Source organism: Mytilus galloprovincialis, chromosome 8, assembly GCF_965363235.1.
Source record: "Mytilus galloprovincialis chromosome 8, xbMytGall1.hap1.1, whole genome shotgun sequence".
Lineage (NCBI taxonomy): Eukaryota > Metazoa > Mollusca > Bivalvia > Mytilida > Mytilidae > Mytilus > Mytilus galloprovincialis.
Window position 1 is genome coordinate 9,395,514 of NC_134845.1, and position 24,937 is coordinate 9,420,450.

Sequence of the window (24,937 nt, forward strand, 5' to 3'; positions counted from 1 at the left end):
TGCGTTACATCAAAACAATGCTATAAAATATAGATTTTATGCAGTCTTTCAGGTCTATATAATGATAAGGAAATGTCCATTATACTAGTAGTTCAAATGACGTAAATATAAACAATTATATGCTCAAACAATATGAAAAAAATCATAGCGTAAGGTCAGCTATAACAGAACCAAATTAACAAAATATGCAACAATTCAAACTAGAAAACAACCGCCTATTTTAACAATACTTTCGTCGGACACACCAAGGCAACAACTGAATTAAAGTTTCTTTAACTGGATAGCCAAAGGAGAATGTGTCGGGATTAAATATATTGTTCAATTTCTCTCCTACACCAGCATCAGAATATTCATAAGATATTAGTATGCAGTTTCCATGGTAAATACTGTAATAATTGTATTATACACTTAAAAGCGAGTAAGTATGTTTTTGGGAATGTAATTCAATTTGGTCATTTCCCAATTATTATCCTTTTACAATGTATAGTAAGTTTATGAGTAATTGTGGCCCGCTATTTTATTTCTATCAATCTTTAGATATAAAAAAGAAGATGTGGTATGATTGCCAATGAGACAACTATCCACAAAAGACCAAAATGACACAGACATTAACAACTATAGGTCACCGTACGGCCTTCAACAATGAGCAAAGCCCAAACCGCATAGTCAGCTATAATAGGCCCCGATAAGACAATGTAAAACAATTCAAACGAGAAAACTAACGGCCTTATTTATGTAAAAAAAATAACGAAAAACAAATATGTAACACGTAAACAAACGACAACCACTGAATTACAGGCTCCTGACTTGGGACAGGCACATACATAAATAATGTGGCGGGGTTATTTAAATTCACCTTGTATATTTATCCGGGGTTATTTGTTCATGATAAATGATCCTAAGAGAAACGTGGGTTCAGTTATTTTTAATATTAACTCAACTGCTAAAATGACTTCCATGTACATGTTTCACCCTGCCACATTTTTGGGTCTGTCCCAAGTCAAGATCATCTGGCATGTGTGATGTGTTAGTCCTGAATGAGTTTTTAATTTTTAGTTCATTTAAATATGTTTCTGAGTTTAGTGTGACGTCCATTATCACTGAACTAGACATAAGTACACAATTTTATTTAGAGGCCAGCTGAGGACCACCTCCGGTGCGGCATTGAAGACCCATTAGAGGCCTTCGGCTGTAATATGCTCTTTGGTCGGGTTGTTGTCTCTTTGGCATATTCCCCATTTCCATTCTCAATTTTATGTTTGAGAAATAGAAAGTGATCTGCGAATAACCTTTTTCAATGCAAAATATACATTTATTCAGCGGGGCAGTGTAACACAGTGTACGTCATTTAGTGACTATTATATATATATACACGTAGGACGATGTGAACAATGTAACACCATAATTCACTTCACTAATTGATATTTTAAAATACATTTAAAATGCAAAAAACATTCCTACAATGATATATCTTTAATGACAACTTGTATTGTACGGTTTCAATGTAGACTGTATAACTTCGATTTCTCTCTGCTATGGTTTTACATTTCTTAAAAATAATTTCCAATAACTTTAAACACTTTCAGTTGCATTGATATACAGTTAAATTAAATAGATAAGAATACACATAAGTCTCTAGTATACAATTACAAAATATATTAGTCTTTTTAATCCTTTTAATGACAATGTATGATTTTGATATTTTAAATCAAATTACATTCAATTACGGAGGTACAGACTGCAATAAAGATTAAAAGTGCATGTGTTTTAAAAAATGTGTATCAATCAGTCTATGGATACATTTTCACATATGAATATTAAAGCACTTGTATAATTTAAATCCTAAATATTAACAGAGATTTAGATTACTTTCGTTAATCCTGATTAACTCGTCCAATACACTATTGTAACTATAGCCACCCGACGTCAGGACAGATCGGACACGATATTTAATGATGCCAATATGATTTAGTCATGGTATTATGACAGATAAATAAACAATTCTGTGACTCGTCGAGTTTTCAACGTTTTCAGTAATATTGGTTATATACTTTGGACAGCTTAACACGCAATGTCTCGCGTTTTTGTATTTTTTATATGGATTTCATTTACAGTCAAATCAATTGGTAAGTTTTATAAGTTTTTCTTTTTTTACAAATTTGTTCTTGTCTGGTCTTCAATCTTTAGAACAAACAGGATAAACAGTGAACAGTATTTTGACCTACCAGTAATGATTCTCGTAAATACAAAATATTTGTTGCTTGCTCATATTATTATGTAGTGGTTTGTTGTAATGTTAATCTGTCTATGTTTTTTCTTTAGTTTTTGTTAGGACTGTTTTTCTGTCTTCAACTTACAGTGTGTGTTTGTTCTCTTACATTGATTCTACTTTGGGTGAGCTAGTCAAGTTGAAATTAATCCTCGTAGGAGTTATTGCCCCCCCCCTTTTTTTTTTTTAGCAATTTGCGATTTGTGGCTATTTTCTGTAAAGCTTAAGCAGACAGACAGAGACTCTAGAAAGCGATATTAATCAGCATAAAAGATGTACAGAAGTTTCCTTGTTCGGCTTTCGGTTTACCTCATGTCCTTTTTTTGTTTATAAGGTCTTCAATTTTAAAAATAATTTCGGAAATATTATGCCCTGGCATGAAAAATGTTTCACTGCACTTAAATGACGATTTTAACATTCTTGCGTTTTTGTTATTATTTTGAAAACTATAAAGATGAAAATTAGGCAATATCTAAAGTTCACTACGGACTCCTGTCAGGGGTTATCGTCCTTATAAATGATTTTTGATTATTTTCAGTGGTGTTTTTTATCCTATGTTTGAAAAAGTGTTACAGATAGACTGAACTTTAAAAGATGCAAAAATGATCAGCTACCGTAACACAAAAGCTACATAGAAACCATTCACCTGTAATGAGTTGTTTCCCTTAAATCATATGTTAAATTATTTTTGCTAATTACTAATTCAAGAGAGAAAAAAAGCCATGTCCACCAAAAATGGCCAGCAAGGCAAGGTTCTGGCAGACACATTTTCAATTCAAGGCAAACATTTTATTATAACATTTGTATCAGTTTTATATAAAAGTAATCCATATATCACATTAAATCATACCCGGTCACTAAAATTTAAATGTGTATTGAAGCTTTGCATTCAATTCAATAAATTAAACGTAATAATTGTTATTACTTAGGTTGTCATAAGCCGATTATAAAATCTTACTAATACTGTTAACTGGATTTATGCTATAGAAGAAATTATTTCAGTGACAATCGGGTTTAACAATCGTTGGTGTCCTTCAGAAATGAATTCACGGTCTATTGATTTGAGTCACCACTATATTTATTTGTTTCAACACCACTGTCCAAGGTAAGGGAAGGATTCGGTGCAAACAAACATGATTGATCCTGTAGCATTCTTCATATGCTTGTCTCATTTGTGGAGCCTGTGACTTAGTGATAGCCGTTAGTAAATGACTGCCATATTAGTTTTTTTTTCGTAAAATATAATTGTGAATGGATACAGGGAAGGCGACGAAGAGACAACAGCCTGAGCAGAAAACAGAAAATATTGTATTGCATAAATTAGGCCGTTATTTTTTCTCATTTCTCATGTCGGGGCCTTTTATAGCTCACTATACGGTATGGTTTTATTTCTCATAGTTTGCTATGATTGTTTTTACCTGCGTCATTTAAACCTTGATAGAGAGTTGTCTCATTAGTAGTTATGTTCCAGTCCATATTATCATTTGGACCATGCGCGTATGGTCATGACCGTATGCGTATACTCATATGGTTGGACCATATGAGTATAATATTTGTTACATAGTATGCTAGTGACCTAATACGGTATATATGGGGTTAGTAAATTCCATATAGGATGAGAGCGAAGCTCGAATCCCCATATGGAGTTTACTGAACCCATATACCGTATTACGTCACAAGCACACTAAGTAACAAAATCTTACCGACTATCTTAATGTGTGAAATTTAGACTAGTGACCTATCAAATGAGCAAGTCTTCAATACTGTTAGCATTTAGAAACTACTTCAATTGATCCTACAAAAACAGATGCCAACAATAACAACTTGTTAGGTTTAAATGTGTTTCATGAATTTATTTCAATCGTAATCATCAATTTCTTCGTCTGTTGAAACATTTAAGGTTTTTTCTGAGTTCCGTTTTGTTTTTATAAAGGGACGCAACACCTCTACTAACCGTGTATGAAATAAGCCCCGCCTCCTTACTAACCTAATATGAAATATACACAGTCTCCACGCAGACGCTTTTAACTAATCACATTCCTAGAAATGTATAGAAGGTAAGATAATACCCATACGGTCATAACCATACGCGTATGGTCCAAATACTCATATGGTCCGGAACAGTTATATCTCATCTCCTTATTTTTAGATTGATTCGGCTATCATTATAGATCGATTTTAGTCGAATAGCTATTCGTTTAACGCTGTACTCGCATATGATTAACATCATTTTTTTGCGTCTTTCATTGAGGGAACTTCATGTATAACCTTAGATTCTTCATAATGGCTTAAGGATGTACTTAGGTGAGGTTAGGTAAAAATTAAGAAATTAAGAAATTAAAATTGATACTTTAAGCTGGTAGAGCATCAATTAAGAATAAAGATAAGCTAAAAATATTGATAGGTCATGGACCTCCTTTTCGAGATATTTGAGATTTAAAATATGGCGGGAAAAGGCTGACTCAGACTTTTACCTTATATTTGCATTGGTATTTTTTGGGTCTCAAAACAAAAGAAAGAAAATCAAGAATCTTCTTAAATTTTGGTTAATGACCTTTCATGAGCTATTAAGTCTTATATGAAAAAATAAATGGGTGTTATGGGGCAAAATATTTTACATTGTATTGTATGGAAAAACACCAAGGAGTCCGAACATTTGATACAAATTCCAAAACCTCACCTAAGTACATCCTTAATTCATATAAGAATATAAAACAAATGGCGGATTTTTTTCTCTCTCAAGGTTCTTGTTTTTTCTGAAATTATTTAACATTTCACAGCGGTATAATACTTTCACTTTTTATCCCTTATTTATTAATTTTGTATTTACATAGTATCATAGATCAAAATAATTTGTTTAGTGTATGTTCAATTGTGTTACTACGTCTTTTGATTGAGTTAAGCCATGTCAATTGATATATTATAATGTGTCTTTCTAGGTGGTGATGTTACACACACTATTGTTTCAGATAAGGATGAAGGGTTGGTACCATTAAAACGTTAAAACCCGTTGCAAAATACGTGTTTCTCGTTTCTCGTTTTTAACTGGATTTTTGTGTCATAAATGTCAGTTATTGATTTGGGGATGTACGGCGGGCGGGCGGGCGGGCGGGCGGCAACCAAATGTTGTCCGTGCATTTACTCATGAAGCGTTCAACCAAACCTTTTAAAATTTTAATATGTTGTTACTGACAACAAAATGGAGGTCAAGTTCAATAATGACGATTTTGACTTTTACAGTTCAGGAGTTACGGTTCTTGAAAGTTTAAAAAATGTTGTGTCCGTGCATTTACTCATGAACCGTTCAACCAAACCTTTTAAAATTTCCTATTAGGAGTTTTGGTCCTTGTAATATTGATAAATGCCAGAACACAAATAAATGTTAAAGAATCCGGTTTACTGTCATTTTGACAGCTCTTGTTTTTATTTAGTTGAGACCGTTAGTTTTCCCGTTGAAACGGTTTAACACTAGTAATTTGTGTGACCATTAATAACTTGCTGCTCGGTGTGAGCCAAAGCTCCGTGTTGAACACCGTACATTATAGATCGATTTTAGTCGAATAGCTATTCGTTTAACGCTGTACTCGCATATGATTAACATCATTTTTTTGTGTCTTTCATTGAGGGAACTTCATGTATAACCTTAGATTCTTCATAATGGTTTAATTCATATAAGAATATAAAACAAATGGCGGATTTTTTTCTCTCTCAAGGTTCTTGTTTTTCTGAAATTATTTAACATTTCACAGCGGTATAATACTTTCACTTTTTATCCCTTATTTATTAATTTTGTATTTACATAGTATCATAGATCAAAATAATTTGTTTAGTGTATGTTCAATTGTGTTACTACGTCTTTTGATTGAGTTAAGCCATGTCAATTGATATATTATAGTGTGTCTTTCTAGGTGGTGATGTTACACACACTATTGTTTCAGATAAGGATGAAGGGTTGGTACCATTAAAACGTTAAAACCCGTTGCACAATACGTGTTTCTCGTTTCTCGTTTTTTTTTATTTAGTTGAGAGCGTTAGTTTTTCCGTTGAAGCGGTTTAACACTAGTAATTTGTGGGACCATTAATAGCTTGCTGCTCGGTGTGAGCCAAAGCTCCGTGTTGAACACCGTACATTGCCCTATAATGGTTTACATTTAAAAATTTTGACTTGGAGGGAGATTGCACCAATACCACATCGTCTTATATCTATCATATTTGGATATTACAGTTTTCATGGGAAACTCAATTAACAAAATTATTACAAAAGAGACGTTCGTTCGATTCCGATCGTTAACTTTCTCTTTTTGGTAATACATGTTGTTATCGTTGTCAGTGAAAAACTGCGAGAACTCTTAGATCTGTACGTTGTGTCTTTTTTCTTTTGTGTGGATGCATAAATTGACTGCCAGGTACGTTCTGTGTTTCATCAGTTGTTTTCTGCTTTGTATCGATCTGATCAGTTAAAGTTACGGGGAGGGTTTGACGACAGTAATCGTGTTTAGCCCCGCCACATTCTTCAGTTCCGGTCCCAAGTTAGGAGCCTGAAGTTCAGTAGTTGTCATTGGTGTATGTCTGTCATATTTTTTTCTTTTCTGAAAAGTGTTTTCTTATTAATCATACCTATAGTTTTCGCAATTGAAATGTTTCACACTTATCATGTGGGTGACTTTTATGACAACAATGGTTGAATGCCTTGCGGTTGCCTCTTATTGTCTAAATCCATCTCAGTTTAAATTTGTTGCATTGGCAATCAAACCACATTTTCTTATTTGTTTATGTTAAAAATCATGTCGGTGCAAAGAAACCTATGGAAAGCCTAAATTAAATTTTATATCACATCAGACGTACAACAATGCCATTTTACGATAGTAGAACATGTTTTTATTCTTTTTAACAGAATGCACATGCAGTCTGCCTACAGAATGGGATGGCACGTGGTACGATAGTTACAGGGGAGATGTTGTTCTCGACCACAACAACGCACAAGTCACCTCTGGTTGGACGTTGACATCGTACTCATCATCAGTTTCATCATTTACCTGTGTTACAGAGGACACTGGATACTTCCTGTTCAAGTAAGTAATGCCATTTACCTGTGTTACAGAAAACACTGGATACTACCTATCTAAGTAAGTAATGCCATTTACCTGTGTTACAAAAGACATTGAATACTACCTGTTTAAGTATGTAATGCCATTTACCTGTGTTACAGAAGACACTTGATACTACCTGTTTAAGTATGTAATGTCATTTACCTGTGTTACAGAAGACGCTTGATACTTCCTGTTTTAGTTAGTAATTTCATTTACCTGTGTTACAGAAGACACTTGATACTACCTGTTAAAGTATGTAATGCCATTTACCTGTGTTACAGAAGACACTTGATACTTCCTTTTTAAGTAAGTAATGCCATTTACCTGTGTTACAGAAAACACTGGATACTACCTATCTAAGTAAGTAATGCCATTTACCTGTGTTACAGAAGACACTGGATACTTCCTTTTTAAGTAAGTAATGCCATTTACCTGTGTTACAGAAAACACTGGATACTACCTATCTAAGTAAGTAATACCATATACCTGTGTTACAGAAGAAACTGGATACTTCTTTTTTAAGTAAGTAATGCCATTTACCTGTGTTACAGAAGACACTGGATACTTTCTGTTTAAGTAAGTAATTTCATTTACCTGTGTTACAGAAGACACTGGATACTTCCTTTTAAGTAAGTAATTTCATTTCATTTTTTTAGGTTCGTGTAGTGAAGCATTTTCTAATTATGTACTTTACTCATCATTCCAAGACTATTTTCAAGTCTTCTCTTTATTTTCTTTTGACAATAACTGCAGTAGAAAAAATTAAATAATATTTTGGTCTTTCTAGGGTTGTGAACCCATATGTTTTAAACTTGCGCTTGTTACTTGTCCGTGCTATGACGCTTTTTAATGTTTGTGACACTCCAAATTTTAATCTTCAGAATAGCAAAAAATAATGTGCCCAAAGCGTAGTCTTTCAGAACTTCCGTCCTTAGGATGTCATTCCAAGACTAAACTATTTCAAATATTTTTTTTTTTATTTTCGTTGGCAACCCCTGCTGTAATACATGTAATATAAAAAAAAATAAAACTGTTTTGGATTTCTTTTACTTAAGGGATCCGAAGACTTGTATGTAAATATAACACTTGCAATTTTTACTTGTTCAAGTTACAATGCGAAATATGTGTGGCACTCCAAACTTTTAATCTGGCGCATATAAGTTTAAAAGAAAAATCTATAAGATAAATTCAAAAAGGGGTAGTTCAAAAAGAGTCAAAAGTTGTCAAAAACGGAACGGGTGGAAAGACACTGTTATATTCTTGACTATGTACAAGAAATGGTAGGTTTAACCTGGTATTATAACTGGCTTAACCTCTCACATGTATGATAGTTGTTTATAGTTTCGTTATGTTGACAAGGTTTGTTAAGCAACCCAATGGGAAAAATAGGTTCATACAGATAATAAAGATACAGAAGCCAACACTGTGAAACATACATAACAGACATACAACATAATTTACCTGAACACCAATCAAAGATACAATTTAATATAAAAAAAAAGACGCAAGCAAAAAGTGGTAATTAATAATTATAAAAATAATAATATTTATTCAATACAATATCAAACATATTCATGATTACAGTACACAAATTATACGATACATCAAGATAATACTAACACATACTTTGTAAAATATAAAAGTATCTTATGCGTGTAGTATCCTCAATGGAAAGTAATGCTGATATTTTATCAGGGATAACCCATGAAAGCTCTATAACTTGATTCCAATTGGGTCCTTTCATGTAAACGGCTTATAATTTCGACATCCAAAGACATACACACAAATTAATATAACATAAAAACTTCATATGAATTTTTCAAACGAAAAAAAAGTTCAATAACATATAAATGAGTCTGATTAAGCTGTACTACAACTTTTGTCTAGTACTCTTAGTCGCTAATTTTGAAATCCTTTATTTGCTTTATTTTCTTAACATTATTTGCTTTATATTTTTAACATTATTTGGCAATATATTCCAATCTTGTATGCCATCAAAATAAAATGTATCTTTTTGTGGACTCTTTACTGGTGGAACCCAGAAGTTATATTTACTATTTCGTTTATGAAACATTTGACAATTATGTCAACATTATTTTGAAGTTGATAGTATTTAACAAAGACTTCGACATAAACAGGGTTTGTAGTTGATAGTTCATACTAATTATAAATACAGTATACACTTTCTCGATAAAGTACAAATTAATAAAACATAAATACAAGAGTAAACAATTAAAGGCAACACTAGTACCGCTATAATCTTAAATCGATATAACTGATAAATCCGGGTTACAAACAAAACCTGAGGGAAACACATCAACTATAAGGGTAAACAAAACAGAACAACGCAAACACTGAACTGCTACAAAAACAATCGCCAACATATATAGAAACGGATTATATGATAACAACTGCCATATTCTTGATTTGGCATAGATTATTTTAAAAACGAAATAGTGAGTTAAACCTGGTTTTATAGCTCGCCAAACCTACCGCTTATATGGGAATGTTTGAAATACTGCGCTAAAAGGACGCACAGCAACGTAAAATTCTCTTGCATCTTTATCATATGTCTATATCCATATTCAGACATTTGTTTTAATTGTTATTCTTTACATTCTTTACTTTTTTTACTTACGTGTTATGTTATAGCTGAAGTTGATAGATAATTTTCTATTTTAGAGGTGATTCTTTTGTGCAGTTATTCTCCAACGATTACAACGCATTTTATTGTCTAAAATATACAAAGATTACAGACTATAGTTACTACTACTATCTATATTCAGGTGAGTACACTTTTTGAAAGATTACTACATTAAAGAAACACGTGTTTGTAAATTAGTAAATAAAACAGTAAACGGTGTAATGTTAGGAGAAAGGCCATTCGTAACCCATCGAAAACTTAAAGGAATATTGCTATATCTTATATAAGTTGTGTTATTTCGATATATTCCTATACGAGCATCTATAGCGCAAAGAACAGATTATTTAGATTTGTTTGAATTTTCTCAAAGTATTTTATTTTATGATGTTTAATTGTCATGTTGTGGATAAATCTTTGGACACAAATATATCCATCTTCCATTTCAGTTGGCTTATAAACTGCATTTTTCTTACAGACACTGAAGCAAACGCAAACAATGAGAGAGCGTATGTAGAGTTGTACAATGCAGCAGTATCGACATATGCGATATCAACGTACTGTAACCCCTCAACACCTCCAGTTACAGAGGAATTCCATGTCATGGTCAAATCAGGTAATCATCTCAGTTAACTCTTCAACACCTCCAGTTACAGAGGAATTCCATGTCATGGTTAAATCAGGTAATCATCTCAGTTAACCCTTCAACACCTCCAGTTACAGAGGAATTCCATGTCATGGTCAAATCAGGAAATCATCTCACTTAACCCTTCAACACCTCTAGTGACAGAGGAATTCCCTGTCATGGTCAAATAAGGTAATCATGTCAGTTAACCCTTCAACACCTCCAGTTACAGAGGAATTCCATGTCATGGTCAAATCAGGTAATCATGTCAGTTAATCCTTCAACACCTCCAGTTACAGAGGAATTCCATGTCATGGTCAAATCAGGTAATCATCTCAGTTAATCCTTCAACACCTCCAGTTACAGGGGAATTCCATGTCATGGTCAAATCAGGTAATCATCTCAGTTAACCCTTCAACACCTCCAGTTACTGAGGAATTCCATGTCATGGTCAAATCAGGTAATCATGTCAGTTAACCCTTCAACACCTCCAGTTATAGAAGAATTCCATGTCATGGTCAAATCAGGTAATCATCTCAGTTAACCCTTCAACACCTCCAGTTACAGAGGAATTCCATGTCATGGTCAAATCAGGTAATCATGTCAGTTAACCCTTCAACACCTCCAGTTACAGAGAAATTCCATTTCATGGTCAAATCAGGTAATCATCTCAGTTAATCCCTCAACACCTCCAGTTACAGAGGAATTCTATGTCATGGTCAAATCAGGTAATCATGTCAGTTAACCCTTCAACACCTCCAGTTACAGAGGAATTCCATGTCATGGTCAAATCAGGTAATCATCTCAGTTAACCCTTCAACACCTCCAGTTACAGAGGAATCCATATCATAGTCAAATCTGGTAATCATTTCAGTTAACCCTTCAACACCTCCAGTTACAAAGAAATTCCATGTCATGGTCAAATCAGGTAATCATCTCAGTTAATCCCTCAACACCTCCAGCTACAGAGGAATTCCATGTCATGGTCAAATCAGGTAATCATCTCAGTTAATACATCAAAACCTCCAGTTACAGAGGAATTCCATATCATGGTCAAATCAGGTAATCATGTCTGTTAATCCCTCAACACCTCCAGTTACAGAAAAATTCCATGTCATGGTCAAATCAGGAAATCATCTCAGTTAATCCATCAACACCTCCAGTTATAGAGAAATTCCACCTCATGGTCAAATCAGGTAATCATCTCAGTTAATCCCTCCAGTTACAGAGGAATTCCATGTCATGGTCAAATCAGGTAATCATGTCAGTTAACCCTTCAACACCTCCAGTTACAGAGAAATTCCATGTCATGGTCAAATCAGATTATCATCTCAGTTAATCCCTCAACACCTTCAGTTACAGAGGAATTCCATGTCATGGTCAAATCAGGTTATTATCTCAGTTAACCCCTCAACACCTCTAGCTACAGAGGAATTCCATGTCACGGTCAAATCAGGTAAACATTTAACACCTCCAGTTACAGAGGAATTCCATGTCATGGTCAAATTAGGTAATCATCTCAGTTAACCCCTCAACACCTCCAGCTACAGAGGAATTCCATGTCATGGTCAAATCAGATAATCATCCCAGTTAACCCTTCAACACCTCCAGTGACAGAGGAATTACATGTCATGGTCAAATCAGGTAATCATCTCAGTTAACCCTTCAACACCTCCAGGTACAGAGGAATTCCATGTCATGGTCAAATCAGGTAATCATGTCAGTTAACCCTTCAACACCTCCAGTTACAGAGGAATTCCATGTCATGGTCAAATCAGGTAATCATGTCAGTTAATCCTTCAACACCTCCAGTTACAGAGGAATTCCATGTCATGGTCAAATCAGGTAATCATCTCAGTTAACCCTTCAACACATCCAGTGACAGAGGAATTCCATGTCATGGTCAAATCAGGTAATCGTCTCAGTTAACCCTTCAACACCTCCAGGTACAGAGGAATTCCATGTCATGGTTAAATCAGGTAATCATGTCAGTTAATCCTCTCTTCGAATCTTGGGACATAGTAATTCCATGTTATGGACAAATCAGGTAATTATCTCAGTCAACCCTTAAAGTTTCTTCACATCTTAGGAAAGATGAATTCAATGTTTTGTTAAAATTAAGAAAATATCTCATTAACCACTTGTTCACATTCGGGTTAAGAGGAATTCCATGTGGAGATAAATAAGGTACTAATGATCGTCTAAGTAAAAGGATTTTTTCTACAATATAAAACTAAATATAACCAAAATTTTGTGATCAAACAAGGTAGGGTTTCAAAAGGTCTTCGTTTAATAGACAATTGAATATATCATAGTTTTCACATTTAAATTTCATGTTCAAAAAGACGCACTACATTGGTTATTTGTTTTGAATTTCTACTTTTATATTACAGGCTATGAATCCAATATAAAACAATGGTTCCCTACCCCATTGTTAGGGAATTTTTATTACACGCACAATGACGGCAGTTCTGATACTTGTGGAGCAAACTCTGTCTGGGACGATTGTACAAATAGAACAGAAGCTGTGTTTAATTATACACTATGTAGTACTCAAGTCTTATTCTCTGGTAAGTATGATACAGAAAACTGTGTCAAAATTAACACCTATCAGTAGAAAAAACTACGAACTCGAACTTTCAAAATGATACAAAAGCTTTGAAATTTTGAGTCAGTATGACCAAAATGTTCCATAAAAGCTCGTTGATTGATGAATACAACCATTATTATAAAAGTTAGGCAAAAGATACCTAACTGATAAGTCGAAAATAAACTGACAAAGCCAAGGCTAAAAAAGAAAAACTAAAAACTGAGCATTACGAACAACATCTCAAACTTGGAGTGATCTTAGGTGCTCCGGATTGGTAATATTCCAGTTGAATCAATATATTTAGAATTTTTATAGGATTAAATTTGAGCGTTTCCTGAGGAAAAAGTGTACAAAACCAAATATCATAATATAGTTGGAACTGAGGAAAAATGTAGGTGGGGATTGAGATGATGGATGTAAGGAATTATATGAACTGATATTATGGATTTTGAATTTAAAAACAGACAAACAAGTATTACACAAATAACGAAATCCAATGCAAATTCAATAAGAAGGGGATCCATAAAAATGACAAAATAAAAAACTATAAATAAACAGAGCTAGTGAAACAGAAACAACTGCCATAGTCCTGACATGGTACTGACATAAAACTGGTCTATAGGTAGCTAAAGCTAACACTAATAAGACAGATGTTTTTTTGTTCTGTTGGCAAAAATTGACAGTTTTGAAAAAAAAATATAGTCATGTTATATCTTGTTACAATTCATAGCGGATGGTCAGCTCAACTGTGCAACTTACCTAAGTAGTGGGGACACATACTATGTCTCTGTATTAAATTTAGATACCGCAGTAAGCAGTCCAACGTATAGATTTACGTGTATGGTAAGTCTTATCTTATCTTATGTCGAGTAGTCCTCTATATGTTAAAAAAACTCATTATGCTTTATTAGCACTCATACTATCATAATAATAGCAACAATTGTCTCTTCACTTAATATGTAGACCGATATATCTGGAGCACTCGATGAAGAACCAACTATACCCCTTGTCAGCTGTAGGGATGTATAAGTTTAAGACTGGGAAAGTTCCGATTCAAAGCTGATGCACACGACACAGGTCTCCCATGAAAGTACAATAACTAATTGAAATGTCAATGTAAAATTGCTTTTAGTAATAAATAATAAACTTATCATAGATACCAGGATTAAAATTTGTTTTACCGCCAGACGCGAGTTTCGTCTACAAAAGACTCATCAGTGACGCTCGATTCCAAAAAAGTTAAAAAGGCCAAATAAAGTATGAAGATGAAAAGCAGTGAGGACCAGATTTCCTAAAAGTTTGTCAAATACAGCTAATGTGATCTATTCCTGAGGTAGAAAGCCTTAGTATTTCAAAAATTCAATAGTTTGTTATACAATTAATTTATAAATATGACCCTATTAATGCGTGTATCTTCAACTTAAAATCAAAATCTCTTAATGTACAGTAAACAAAGCAACAAAATTATTTGCAAAACATTAGATGGCGGTTTGAGGTCAATGAAATGTTTGTTCCATCACTTCTAATAGTATTCAAAATAAGGACTCTCTGTCTATAATACAACAAAACCGATAATAAGATTTACAATAGAGACGAAGACAAGGTTGACATTTTTTTCAACGAAGGGTCGCTATATTTCTGCTCTCTCTCTATCACAGATATGTGTTATTCAATTTATCATACTGCATGTTAGATTATTGATGTCGTTTTATTTTTGAATTAAAGCAATCAAAGACGTCGTGTTTATATCAACCATCCGTATTAAAGCGTCTCTGAGAAGCGTTATAAAGTATAATCCATGGAATAGAGTATATTACCACCCTTGTTTTAACCTATCAAAATCTGTCTTTGACAAGAAATATAATAAACCTACTTTAATATGGTGAGTATGTCCCTTTAACGCCCTACGATTCAACTTAAAAAGGAATTGCTGCAATGAAACAGTAAAATTACAAGAAATTTTATGTCATAATGAATGTGTCCTGTTATTTTCTTAACAGACCGTGACCCAGTCTGGGAGTACTGTATATGTAAGTACTAACCCAGGGGGCTGTGTGGCTGGACAAACATCTACAGTGAAAACAACAGACGGTGGGACAGTAACACTTACTCCGTATTGTAAGTCAATACTTTCATTCTATACAAATAACATAGTACATAAAAAGAAATCTTAATCATTGAACATTTTGTAAAAAAAGTGAAATTCAAATACAAATAGAATACATACTTCATATGTACAATGTATAAAAAGAGCAATCTCTTGAATTCTGTCAAAATCAATATTGTTGTGAACTCAGCTTAACTTTTAATCTACGAAAAAGCTTATTTTAGAGAAAAACAACCAACACTTTCGAAAGAATAAATATTGACATACGCGAAGCAGTTTTTACTCTATGATATAAAAAGTAAAATCACAAAAGTACTGAACTCCAAGGAAAATTCGAAAAGGAAAGCCCCAATCAAATGGCAAAATCAAAAGTTCAAACACATCAAACAAATGGATAACAACTGTCATATTCCTGACTTGGTACAGGACTTGGTATATAATACATCTTTATGAAATACAATTATGTTCATTCAGATCTCCAAGAATTTTAGAGGAGAATTTATGAACAATATTATGTTTATAGTTTTTAAAAGATAATAGGATGACCACCAAACAGATAAAGTCTAAGGAATCATGTTTACATTGTTTGTTGTTTTAGTTAATGTTTACAGTAACAGATGAGATGGTATGAGTTTAGCTATTTTTGTTTTGTTTTCTGTCATATTAACAGAGTTATTTATTACAGTAACAGGAGAGATGTTATGAATTTAGCTGTTTGTTTTTGTTTTATGTCATGTTAACAGAGTTATTTATTACAGTATCAGGAGAGAATGTGTGAGGTCAGGTGTTCAAATCGAATTTAAATTTTTCATTTTTGTTATTAAATAGTTGTTTGCCGTGAGTATCATTATTATACCATGAGTGTTTGATAAAGTGTGTTACAGTGTGCACAGTTTTGTGTGATTATTTTTAAGAGTGAGTGCTATTTTAAGTTCACCAGACTTGATTCGCCCATTATTAAATCTTCAGCCTGCATCTTAATTGTACTTTTGATTACATGTGCATTCTTATTCTAAATCACATCTGTTTCACTTGACAATGTTTTGCTCGATAATTTTACTTGACCTATGACTTAACCTGATAAAGACCTATACATGTATAAAAAATATTTTATGTTTGAAGCCGTTTAATATCTCTCTTAGCTATTCATAATGTTTTACTTTCGAAGACAAAGTTAACCTTAATAACAATATTGATAATGATAATATTATTTATTCAGATACAAATCAGGCAACACATGTACTTTATACACATGCATATTAGATTTAGAAGCATAGCTGAAAACAAAAGATTAAGTATTGGTCGTGTTTATACTATATACGGATATGTAAAGGTTTGAATTGTTTTACCATGTTAACACCAGTAATTTTTGGGGCCCTTTATAGCTTATTATTCGGTGTGAGCCAACGCTTCGTGTTGAAAACCGTAATTTGACCTCCAATGTCCTTTCTCTTGCAAATAGTGACATGGATGGAGGTTTGTCTAATTGGCACTCATACCACATCTTTTTTATAGCTATGCAATGAATTAACTCAAGTATGATACATTAAGTCGTTAACAGCTTACTTATCATGGGCCTTTAGAGTGTTCATGTAAGGTAAATTCAGAAAAGAGCATCGAGAGCTGAAATGTGTCAAGTATTATTTTCGTTTGCACCGTGTCATTGTTTGCTATACTACAGTTATATGTTGTAAAATAACTTTAAACTATACAAATATTGTTAACGTTGTCATCAACTGTGTCCACAGAAATTCCTGAAATATTGCGCTTTGTTAGAAGTAAAAGGAATTAAATATATATTGAAAAAAAATAGTAAAATATTTCAAATCTGAAATGAGATAAACTAAGCAGTTTTATTTGTCTTAACCAATTTATCATTAAAAGTTTTATGTAAAAGGCGAATATTCTATTTTGTAAATGTACAAAAGATGGGTATAATGACTAGACCCTATTTTTATTCTTTATAGCGTTCACCACAGACTCGGCGACTGCCTCTGCAGGGTTTTCTATCATTCCTATTATAGCAGCTGTAGTGGCCATTCTACTTATACTAATCATAGTATTTCTGGCCTGTTTCCTTTACAAAAAGCATAAGAAAAATAACGAAGAAGCCAAAATCCAAAGTAGTGACATGGAGAAGAAACCAATCGAAAGTAATGGGAGAGTTAAAGAGGGAACAAGAGGTAGATATATTAATATACTTGGAGTTATGTCCTATCACAAAGAAAAGCAAGTTATATCGAAATTATGAATGAAAACGACCAGCTTTGACTATGTTAAAAATTTTAAAGTTATATTGATATAATGTAGGCAAATCAACCAGCATAAGACTATGTAACACATGATAAAGTTATATTGATATTATGTAGGCAACACAACCAGTATTAGACTACGTAAATCAGAATATTTCACAATATGCTCTAAAAGTAATTCACATGTTTGTGTTAAATTTAATGAATTGGCACAATACCTTTTTAACTAAACACACAAGTCTAATGATTTAGTTCGCACACGTGCTAGTTCGGTTTAATGTGTTTGTTAAAACAATGCAGTAATAATTATTTTTGTTCTCATTCTGAAAACAAAAAGAGTTTAACAACGACACAAATTAAGGCACATTTTATGTTAACTCTTGAAACACATTGTGAGTATACAACACTCTGTCTTGATACACATTATGTTACTAAAACTATTTACCTTTGTTTTGTTTCACAAGTTCATCCAAGTACATTTGATGTTGAATCATTTGTGTCCGGAGACAAGGAGGATACCATGACAGAGTATTCATTATACATAAAATCTGGTAAAGTGTTGTTGTTGTAGTTGTTGTTGTTATTTTATAAATGTTTTGTTTGAAATCCTCCAGTTTTGTTATTCCTTATATACTTTGATGGGTTTTCTATTCCTTCCATTTATTTGATGTTCGTAACATGTGACACTATTTCATCTCTTTAAACTAAAAATATCAAAAAACAAATTGTAATTGTCATTTAAGGAAAATAACTCCTATGAAAAGTGGTCTGAGAGTTTGGGAGTAAATGGACAATCTTATCATTCCAAACTTTTTTGTTATGTCAAATTTTCTCAATGACATGTATAATGATATAGGTGTATAATTAATGGCAAGCTTAAAAAGTCCCTCAACAACAGATTGAGATGGATTCAAACAATTAAGCAACTCATATATTATTAATTGGTCATTTAACAGTTAGTTTTTTGTCTTTTGAAACTTTTGCTCCCGAGTTCTCCTGATGAGGGTTATATGAACCTTATATTTTAGATGTTTTTGTTTATTCGTATTAATTTTCAATTTACTTAATACTGAATTTTGATTTGAAAGTGTTTAGTTTTTTTCCATATGGTAAATGGAAATGTATTGACTAAAAATAAAAGTTTAAACATAAAAAAAACTGTTAAGGGTTAAATTTGCCTTTTTCATAGTTTGCCGTTAATCATCGTTTGTGTACTCATAGAAAAAAAATTGAAAACAACACGTTTAATAATTTCTTGCGTCCGAAGCACTTTTCTTTATTTACCTTCATCAGGAACGCTCAAAGCCAAATATTGGAAATCCGAAGATGTATAAGTACCGAAACAGTTGAAGAGCTATATGTCAAAAATATCTAAAATACATAACCAAATTCATCTAAAGCCAACATTGCCTGAGGGAGTTGAAAATTAGTATATTTCTGATGCTGTTTTAACCTTTTAATGTTATCATACTAAATATTATACCATACAACAAGAGAAATATTTCTGGTATGCTGGTTGGTTGTTTTGGAGCTGAATGAGGTACACATATTCCTCCGGTTCATCACGATCCTTGGCATATTTCATATATCATGGTTTAAATATTCTTTCGCTTTGCCTGTTATATTTCCAATTTGCTCCATTTAAAACAACTATCCTAAACAATAGTTAAACATCATTTCTCAAAGATAATACAATTATTTCGAAAGTGCTTTATTAAGAATTTAAAATTAAGTAAATTCTTCTCTAAGTTCTGCAGTAGTACATGCAGCTGCTTTCCTTACCAAGAAGCCTTAGATATTCGATTTGTATCCTTTGATTATTAGATAGATACTTAAATATCAGTTTTCTACCATATGTCCTTTTTTACTATATCGTTTCGTGCACTTTAACTATAAACTTTTTGCACGTTTTTCTTTTTGTAAAAGAGGCCGAGGTTAGCAAGTTTTTCCCGACAAAAAACTAAGCATTTACTTCATCGTTACGCAACCATTAAATAGGACTTATTTACGATCACTACAGCGTCAACGCTTTTCAACATCATACAACCAGCAGCTGTTAACAACATTATATTCATTTTGTTTGAAAAGCACAACAGTAGTTATAATAGCATCAAAATTTATAAAATTAATACAATATAGTTTTGTCATACACTGTCACAATGCTTTGGTTTTATAACACAATGACAGATAGTGATGCATTACACTGTAACCGTGGGTTTTGCATGACATTACAACAGTTCGTTTTTCAGAATCTGATATGATTGTAGAACCAATGACAGCCCGCGATGCTCTATCTGTGGACCTACCAGACGAAGATGACAGAGGACTGGTACCTATGCATGATTACCCTAGACCAGCTCCTCCATCAACACCTATGTCACAAGCCATCAGAGCACAAATTCCGGAAATGGAGCAACCGTCAATCCCACCTATCAGTAAGAGATAAACATGTAAATATTATTAAACTGTAGTTTCATAATTGTGTCATTTTTCATTCTTTGGATTCACTAGCCTTCACAATGTGGTTTGTATTTCTATATGAAATATATGAAAATAATAATTTGAGTAGCCGTTGGTGTGAATACTGATGTATTTTATATGAAATTAATCATAATCACATGCGTGCCTATGCTACAATTTGTGAACCAAAATTGGTGAATATCGATTCGATAATCTTCAGGGTACAATGACAATGAACCTGTCTCGTATTATATTATTTAGCATTGCACCCCCCCCCCCCCCAAGAAACAAATTGTTCCTTGCTTAACCCTACTTTTTCTACGGCTTTGTTAAAACCTCTTAACTTTAATCATTGGATAACTTGCATACTTAGATCTCACCGAGTATTACTAACTTCCTTGTAACATGTTGTTTGATTTTGTTGTAAACCCAGTTAAACGTATACATGTAACATGTTTAAAAGAAATTTTATAACTAGGCTCTCATTAAACAACTTAAACAAATAACCCTTTTTAATATAAGAAGGTGTCGGGCTTAAGGTAAAATATCGCAATGAATTAAAGTTAATATGAGATTATGTATTTAATTTTAATAGCCCATGTTTAGAAATAGTATTTTAGTATCCAGTATAAGCTAAAGATACAAAAGAATAAATATGAAATGATTGAACACTCAGAAGGCGTTTGGGGAACCCCCTTATTTCTTCTCAAATAAGGGTTTACCCGGTCAATTATTTCTTCAGTTTTGCCTCGAACTAATCAGCATAAAATGCATTTTTTAAAAACGTTTTTGTAACTTATTTTTATGTGTACATCTAGCATTCAATATGCAAATGACCCTTTCCCATCAGTAACTTCTGGCTAAGAGGAATTGCATTAAGAGGCGAAAATAGATTTCTCTATGCAAGAATCGCCTACCTTCACACTTAGATACAATACTTTGTAGAGGTTAGCATTTCTAAGAGATTACTTAAAAATACATTAATTACTTTGTAGTGGTCTTGGTCTGTTTGAGATTTATAAGATGTATTTGACATGAAAAGGCATTTTACTTGTAACTGTTAAGCAGCCCTCTATCGCCATTATCAATTTTCAACAGTTTAAGGTCAAGTTCAATAACAAAAATTCAAATTCAAATCGTGAAGACTTTTTTTTATCAAATGGCAAAACCAAAATCTCAAACAGTTAAACGAATGAAAAACAACTGTCATAGTCTAGATTTGGTATAGGCATGTCCGTATGAAGAAAATGGTGGATTCAACTTGGTATTATAGCTAGCTAAACCTCTCACTTGTGTGCAAGTCGCATAGAATTATGTTATATTGAAAACAGTGTGTGAACAAAACAAACAGGCGTAAAAGGTACAAATGTCAAAATAGGGATACAGCAGTCAACATTGTGTTATAATCACTCAATGATTATAAAAAAAACAAATGTCACCAAAATCAACAAAAAACGATGTTACAAAAAAATAGAGTAAACAGTAGAGGGTTAGTAATGTACATAGACAAATAAAAGAACCCTACAAGACGTTATTAAGATGCTTAAATACTTAAAGACCATCATTAAATAAAAACAGCGACAGAAAAATGCTACCATTTCTGCTTTTCGTGTTTTCTTTCTTGTCCTGTTGTAATATATATTTATTGTACTTTGAAATTGTTTCACACATATTCAACATTGTTATAACTATTTTTAGCGACAAAAATGGGTGCTAGACCAGCCAGTGCCATCAGATTAGACCATATCATGTTGTGAGAGTATGCAATTGTATTCCTCATCATGCATAAATAATGGAAAGAAAAAACAGTCAGAAAAAGTTATGTATTTGAAGAACACTGATTGACAAAAAACGTTGCAGATTTACACATTGCATATCTATTGTCAGTATCATGATTGCTGTATTGTTACATTGTTAATTTTGAACTTTGCTTCTAGTGGTTTTGGGAAGTTAGAACTCAAAACACAACATTACAACTACTGTAACGTAATATGTTGATCCTTTTTACAAAAGAAAAATGTATATTGTATATATAATGACAAGGGAAAGTGATTTAGTTTTGGAAGGATTCATCTTGTTTTATATAAAAATTGTGCACAGATCTAAAATAGTTTAAGACCCCGCTGCATTGAAAATTAAACATGAAACAACAAGGATAACAATTGAATAACCATAGCATTAATTTTGTAATGTTGTCTTATTTTGCTATGTAAATGATGAGCTTCCCAAGGTTACGTATGACACACATTTTTGTTTTCTAGTCCATTCTTTTGAGTGCTTAAAGCATACTGCATTGACTTCTTAATTCTTGTATTATATATCATTTTTATCATTTTTATGAGTTTAAAAATACTTAATGTTATAAAGGCTAAGCCTATGATGAAAGTTTGATGAAAATACTGTATAGTTGTTCAGAAATGTTCATCTGTTTGTGTATAATATGTATAAACATTTAAATATTATCTATTTAGTTCGTCAAATCTTGGTCTATTATAATATATACCAAATATGATAAATGTTAGTTTAATTGTGTATATTTCATCTTGTTTGTTATATTCTTTCATATCTATTGAATTTCAAGATTCAAATAAAAGCTTTATCATTAAATCGTCTTGTTGTGTGAAGAGTTCTACTTTTCTGATTAAGATAGCATATTTATCTATTCAATTATTATAATTTTACGTTGATTTGATACTTAATATGATGATAGATTTACGCTGATTCGTGTTCTTTTTAATTCTTTTGAGTATAACTTGACTTTGCTAAGGGGACAGAGGCGATAGATACCAAGGAAATTTTTAAACTCATAAGACGAACACAAACTGACAATGGCAAAAAAAACAAAAACGACAAAAAAATACCCCAAAAAAAACCCAAAGAACAGTACATAAAGCAAAACATAGAAAACTAAAGACTGAGCAACACCGACCGCACCAAAAACCGACCTAAGACTATTCTCAATGATTGAACTTTGAAGAGGTAACGACTGATGCCATATAAATAGATTCCACGCACATGTATTTCTAAATCGTTATGCAATTACTATAAACATCTTGCTGAGGGAAAGTAAAATATATCCACATCGAGTGTATTTTCTTTATTTTACCTATAATCATATTTTATTAAAAAGTCAAAGTAACAAATCATTTAACAGGTAAGTTGGATTTAATTCCTAAAATGATTTTTTTTTAACTTAAACCAGAAATGTCTGTGTTATAACTGATATCAGTCCGGAATCGATAAAATTGCTCCCCTTGTTTATTTCGCTCTCCTGTCAAATCATGTAATTTCGCTACCTCCAATGGTAGACGCTACAACGATGGGTGTCGTCAAGAAAGGTACGATTAAAGGAATCAGATAGGAATTAGACGATCACCATTGGTATAGGTGAGTTGTTTAATAGTTGTTGATTTGTGATAAATGCATGTTTTGGATTTATTGATAATCAGGAATAGCTTGAAAGGAAAGAAACGTGTTGCTACGTGAACCCGGAAAGGCCGGGACGAATTAAAAAAAAAAATCTAGAGACGATCGTTCTGAGTGTGCCACCTACACATTCAAACGTGTACACAAGCACAATATTCCCTATCTATGTAATGTGTTTTCATAATTATGTGATATAGAGCAAAAAAAAGTAGCAGTTTTTTGTGTTTTGTTGTTAAGCATTTCCAGGGGAGATAATGTTATTTTTCACGGTGTGTTTGATAGGTTTGTTACATTGTAACATTATATAATACACACTCAGAAAGTGGATTAAAATAGCCCCCTACACTAAATTAACTAAATTTCAATTATTCTATTTACCGTAATGCTATTATATAAACTTCGGAGGTTCATATCACTTATATTCAACGTTTTTATATCGGATTTTTTTTACTATTGATGTTGAACGGTTCATGGTAAAAAAAAAATCCGATAAAACCGTTGAATGTAAATGATATGAACCTCAGAAGTGCTAAATATTGTCCTTTAATATAAGACCGGAGGTTCATATCATTTACATTCAACATTTTTTATCGAATTTTTGTTATTAACTATCAATGTTGAACGGTTGAACGGTTCAACATTGGTAGTTAAAAAAATCCGATAAAAATTAGCGGTTCAACATTGATAGTAAAAAACAATCCGATAAACAGTTGAATCTTAAAGATATGAAACTTTGACGCCTTACATTATATGACTATCGTTTATTAGTTCTTTATCCTAACTAAATGTTTTTTTTTGTGGTGTATATTAAAAAAAAAGGGGGGGATGGGCTTTTAAAAACACCAAAATACCTTAACAATCCTACAACATTTGTTTACAGAATGAGAATTGAATTCCGATCTGTTTGTACGGGGAACATGTGGTTGCAACCCCCTCTTTAATTGCCTGTTCAATATTTTTTTTGCAGTGTCGAAAAGGGAGATAGACAGCAGTTTTATCTAGAAGTTATGTACGTTCTACTATATGTATTTGACGGTCAGTAATTATTCTGAAGTACACATGTCGACCAGAGGCATGGAACAGAGAGGAGAGGTTTAAAAATACCAGATGCTTATCTGAGATTCCAATTTGAACTAAAGAAAGCAATATATAAAGATATGTAGGAGAAATAATCTATAATGAATAAAGTTATGTCACAAAAGGAACTTGTTTTTTTTTATATACAGAATTTGTCAAACGTCTCCATAACAGAAGAGATGTGAGTGCATCCTTCATAGTCTTGTAATACTAATGGTAATAATTTATATAATTTCTGAGATGATATAGCAGTGCTATTGGTTTCCCCTTTCTCCTTCTTCAAAAAACTTGATCATCTGAACTCTTTCTTTTTTTTTAAATTGGAGCCCTGTTCAAGTACAGTTAGAAGAGCATATATGCTTACTTTTCGTTATCTTTTAGAATCATATTTAAAAAAAAA

The 24,937-nt window shown here is 32.6% G+C and overlaps 1 protein-coding gene across 7 annotated transcripts; it reads left to right on the forward strand.

Moving 5' to 3' along the window:
• Nucleotides 1-1,901: 1,901 nt before the first annotated feature.
• LOC143085021 (uncharacterized) lies at nt 1,902-21,793 on the forward strand. Of its 7 annotated transcripts, none has more exons than XM_076261144.1 (11): nt 1,902-2,126; nt 7,164-7,341; nt 10,042-10,145; nt 10,479-10,616; nt 13,019-13,195; nt 13,946-14,058; nt 15,216-15,333; nt 17,290-17,505; nt 18,039-18,125; nt 19,812-20,009; nt 21,733-21,793. In XM_076261144.1, exons 1-11 carry the CDS (start codon nt 2,072-2,074, stop codon nt 21,789-21,791), a joined length of 1,443 nt encoding a protein of 480 aa, XP_076117259.1. In that variant the 5' UTR covers nt 1,902-2,071; the 3' UTR covers nt 21,792-21,793. The 7 variants fall into 7 exon arrangements, with proteins under 7 accessions (XP_076117259.1, XP_076117262.1, XP_076117260.1 ...); XM_076261147.1 differs by having other exon boundaries at nt 1,903-2,126; nt 19,812-20,024; XM_076261145.1 differs by having other exon boundaries at nt 1,903-2,126; nt 19,824-20,009.
• Nucleotides 21,794-24,937: the final 3,144 nt, after the last annotated feature.

Excerpts from the sequence above, each read along its gene's own strand:
- LOC143085021 (XM_076261144.1), top strand. The coding sequence starts at position 2,072 with ATGTCTCGCGTTTTTGTATTTTTTATATGGATTTCATTTACAGTCAAA. Across the intron at positions 10,617-13,018 it reads CCATGTCATGGTCAAATCAG|GCTATGAATCCAATATAAAA; the intron begins GTAATCATCTCA and ends TTTATATTACAG. Across the intron at positions 17,506-18,038 it reads AGTTAAAGAGGGAACAAGAG|TTCATCCAAGTACATTTGAT; the intron begins GTAGATATATTA and ends TTGTTTCACAAG.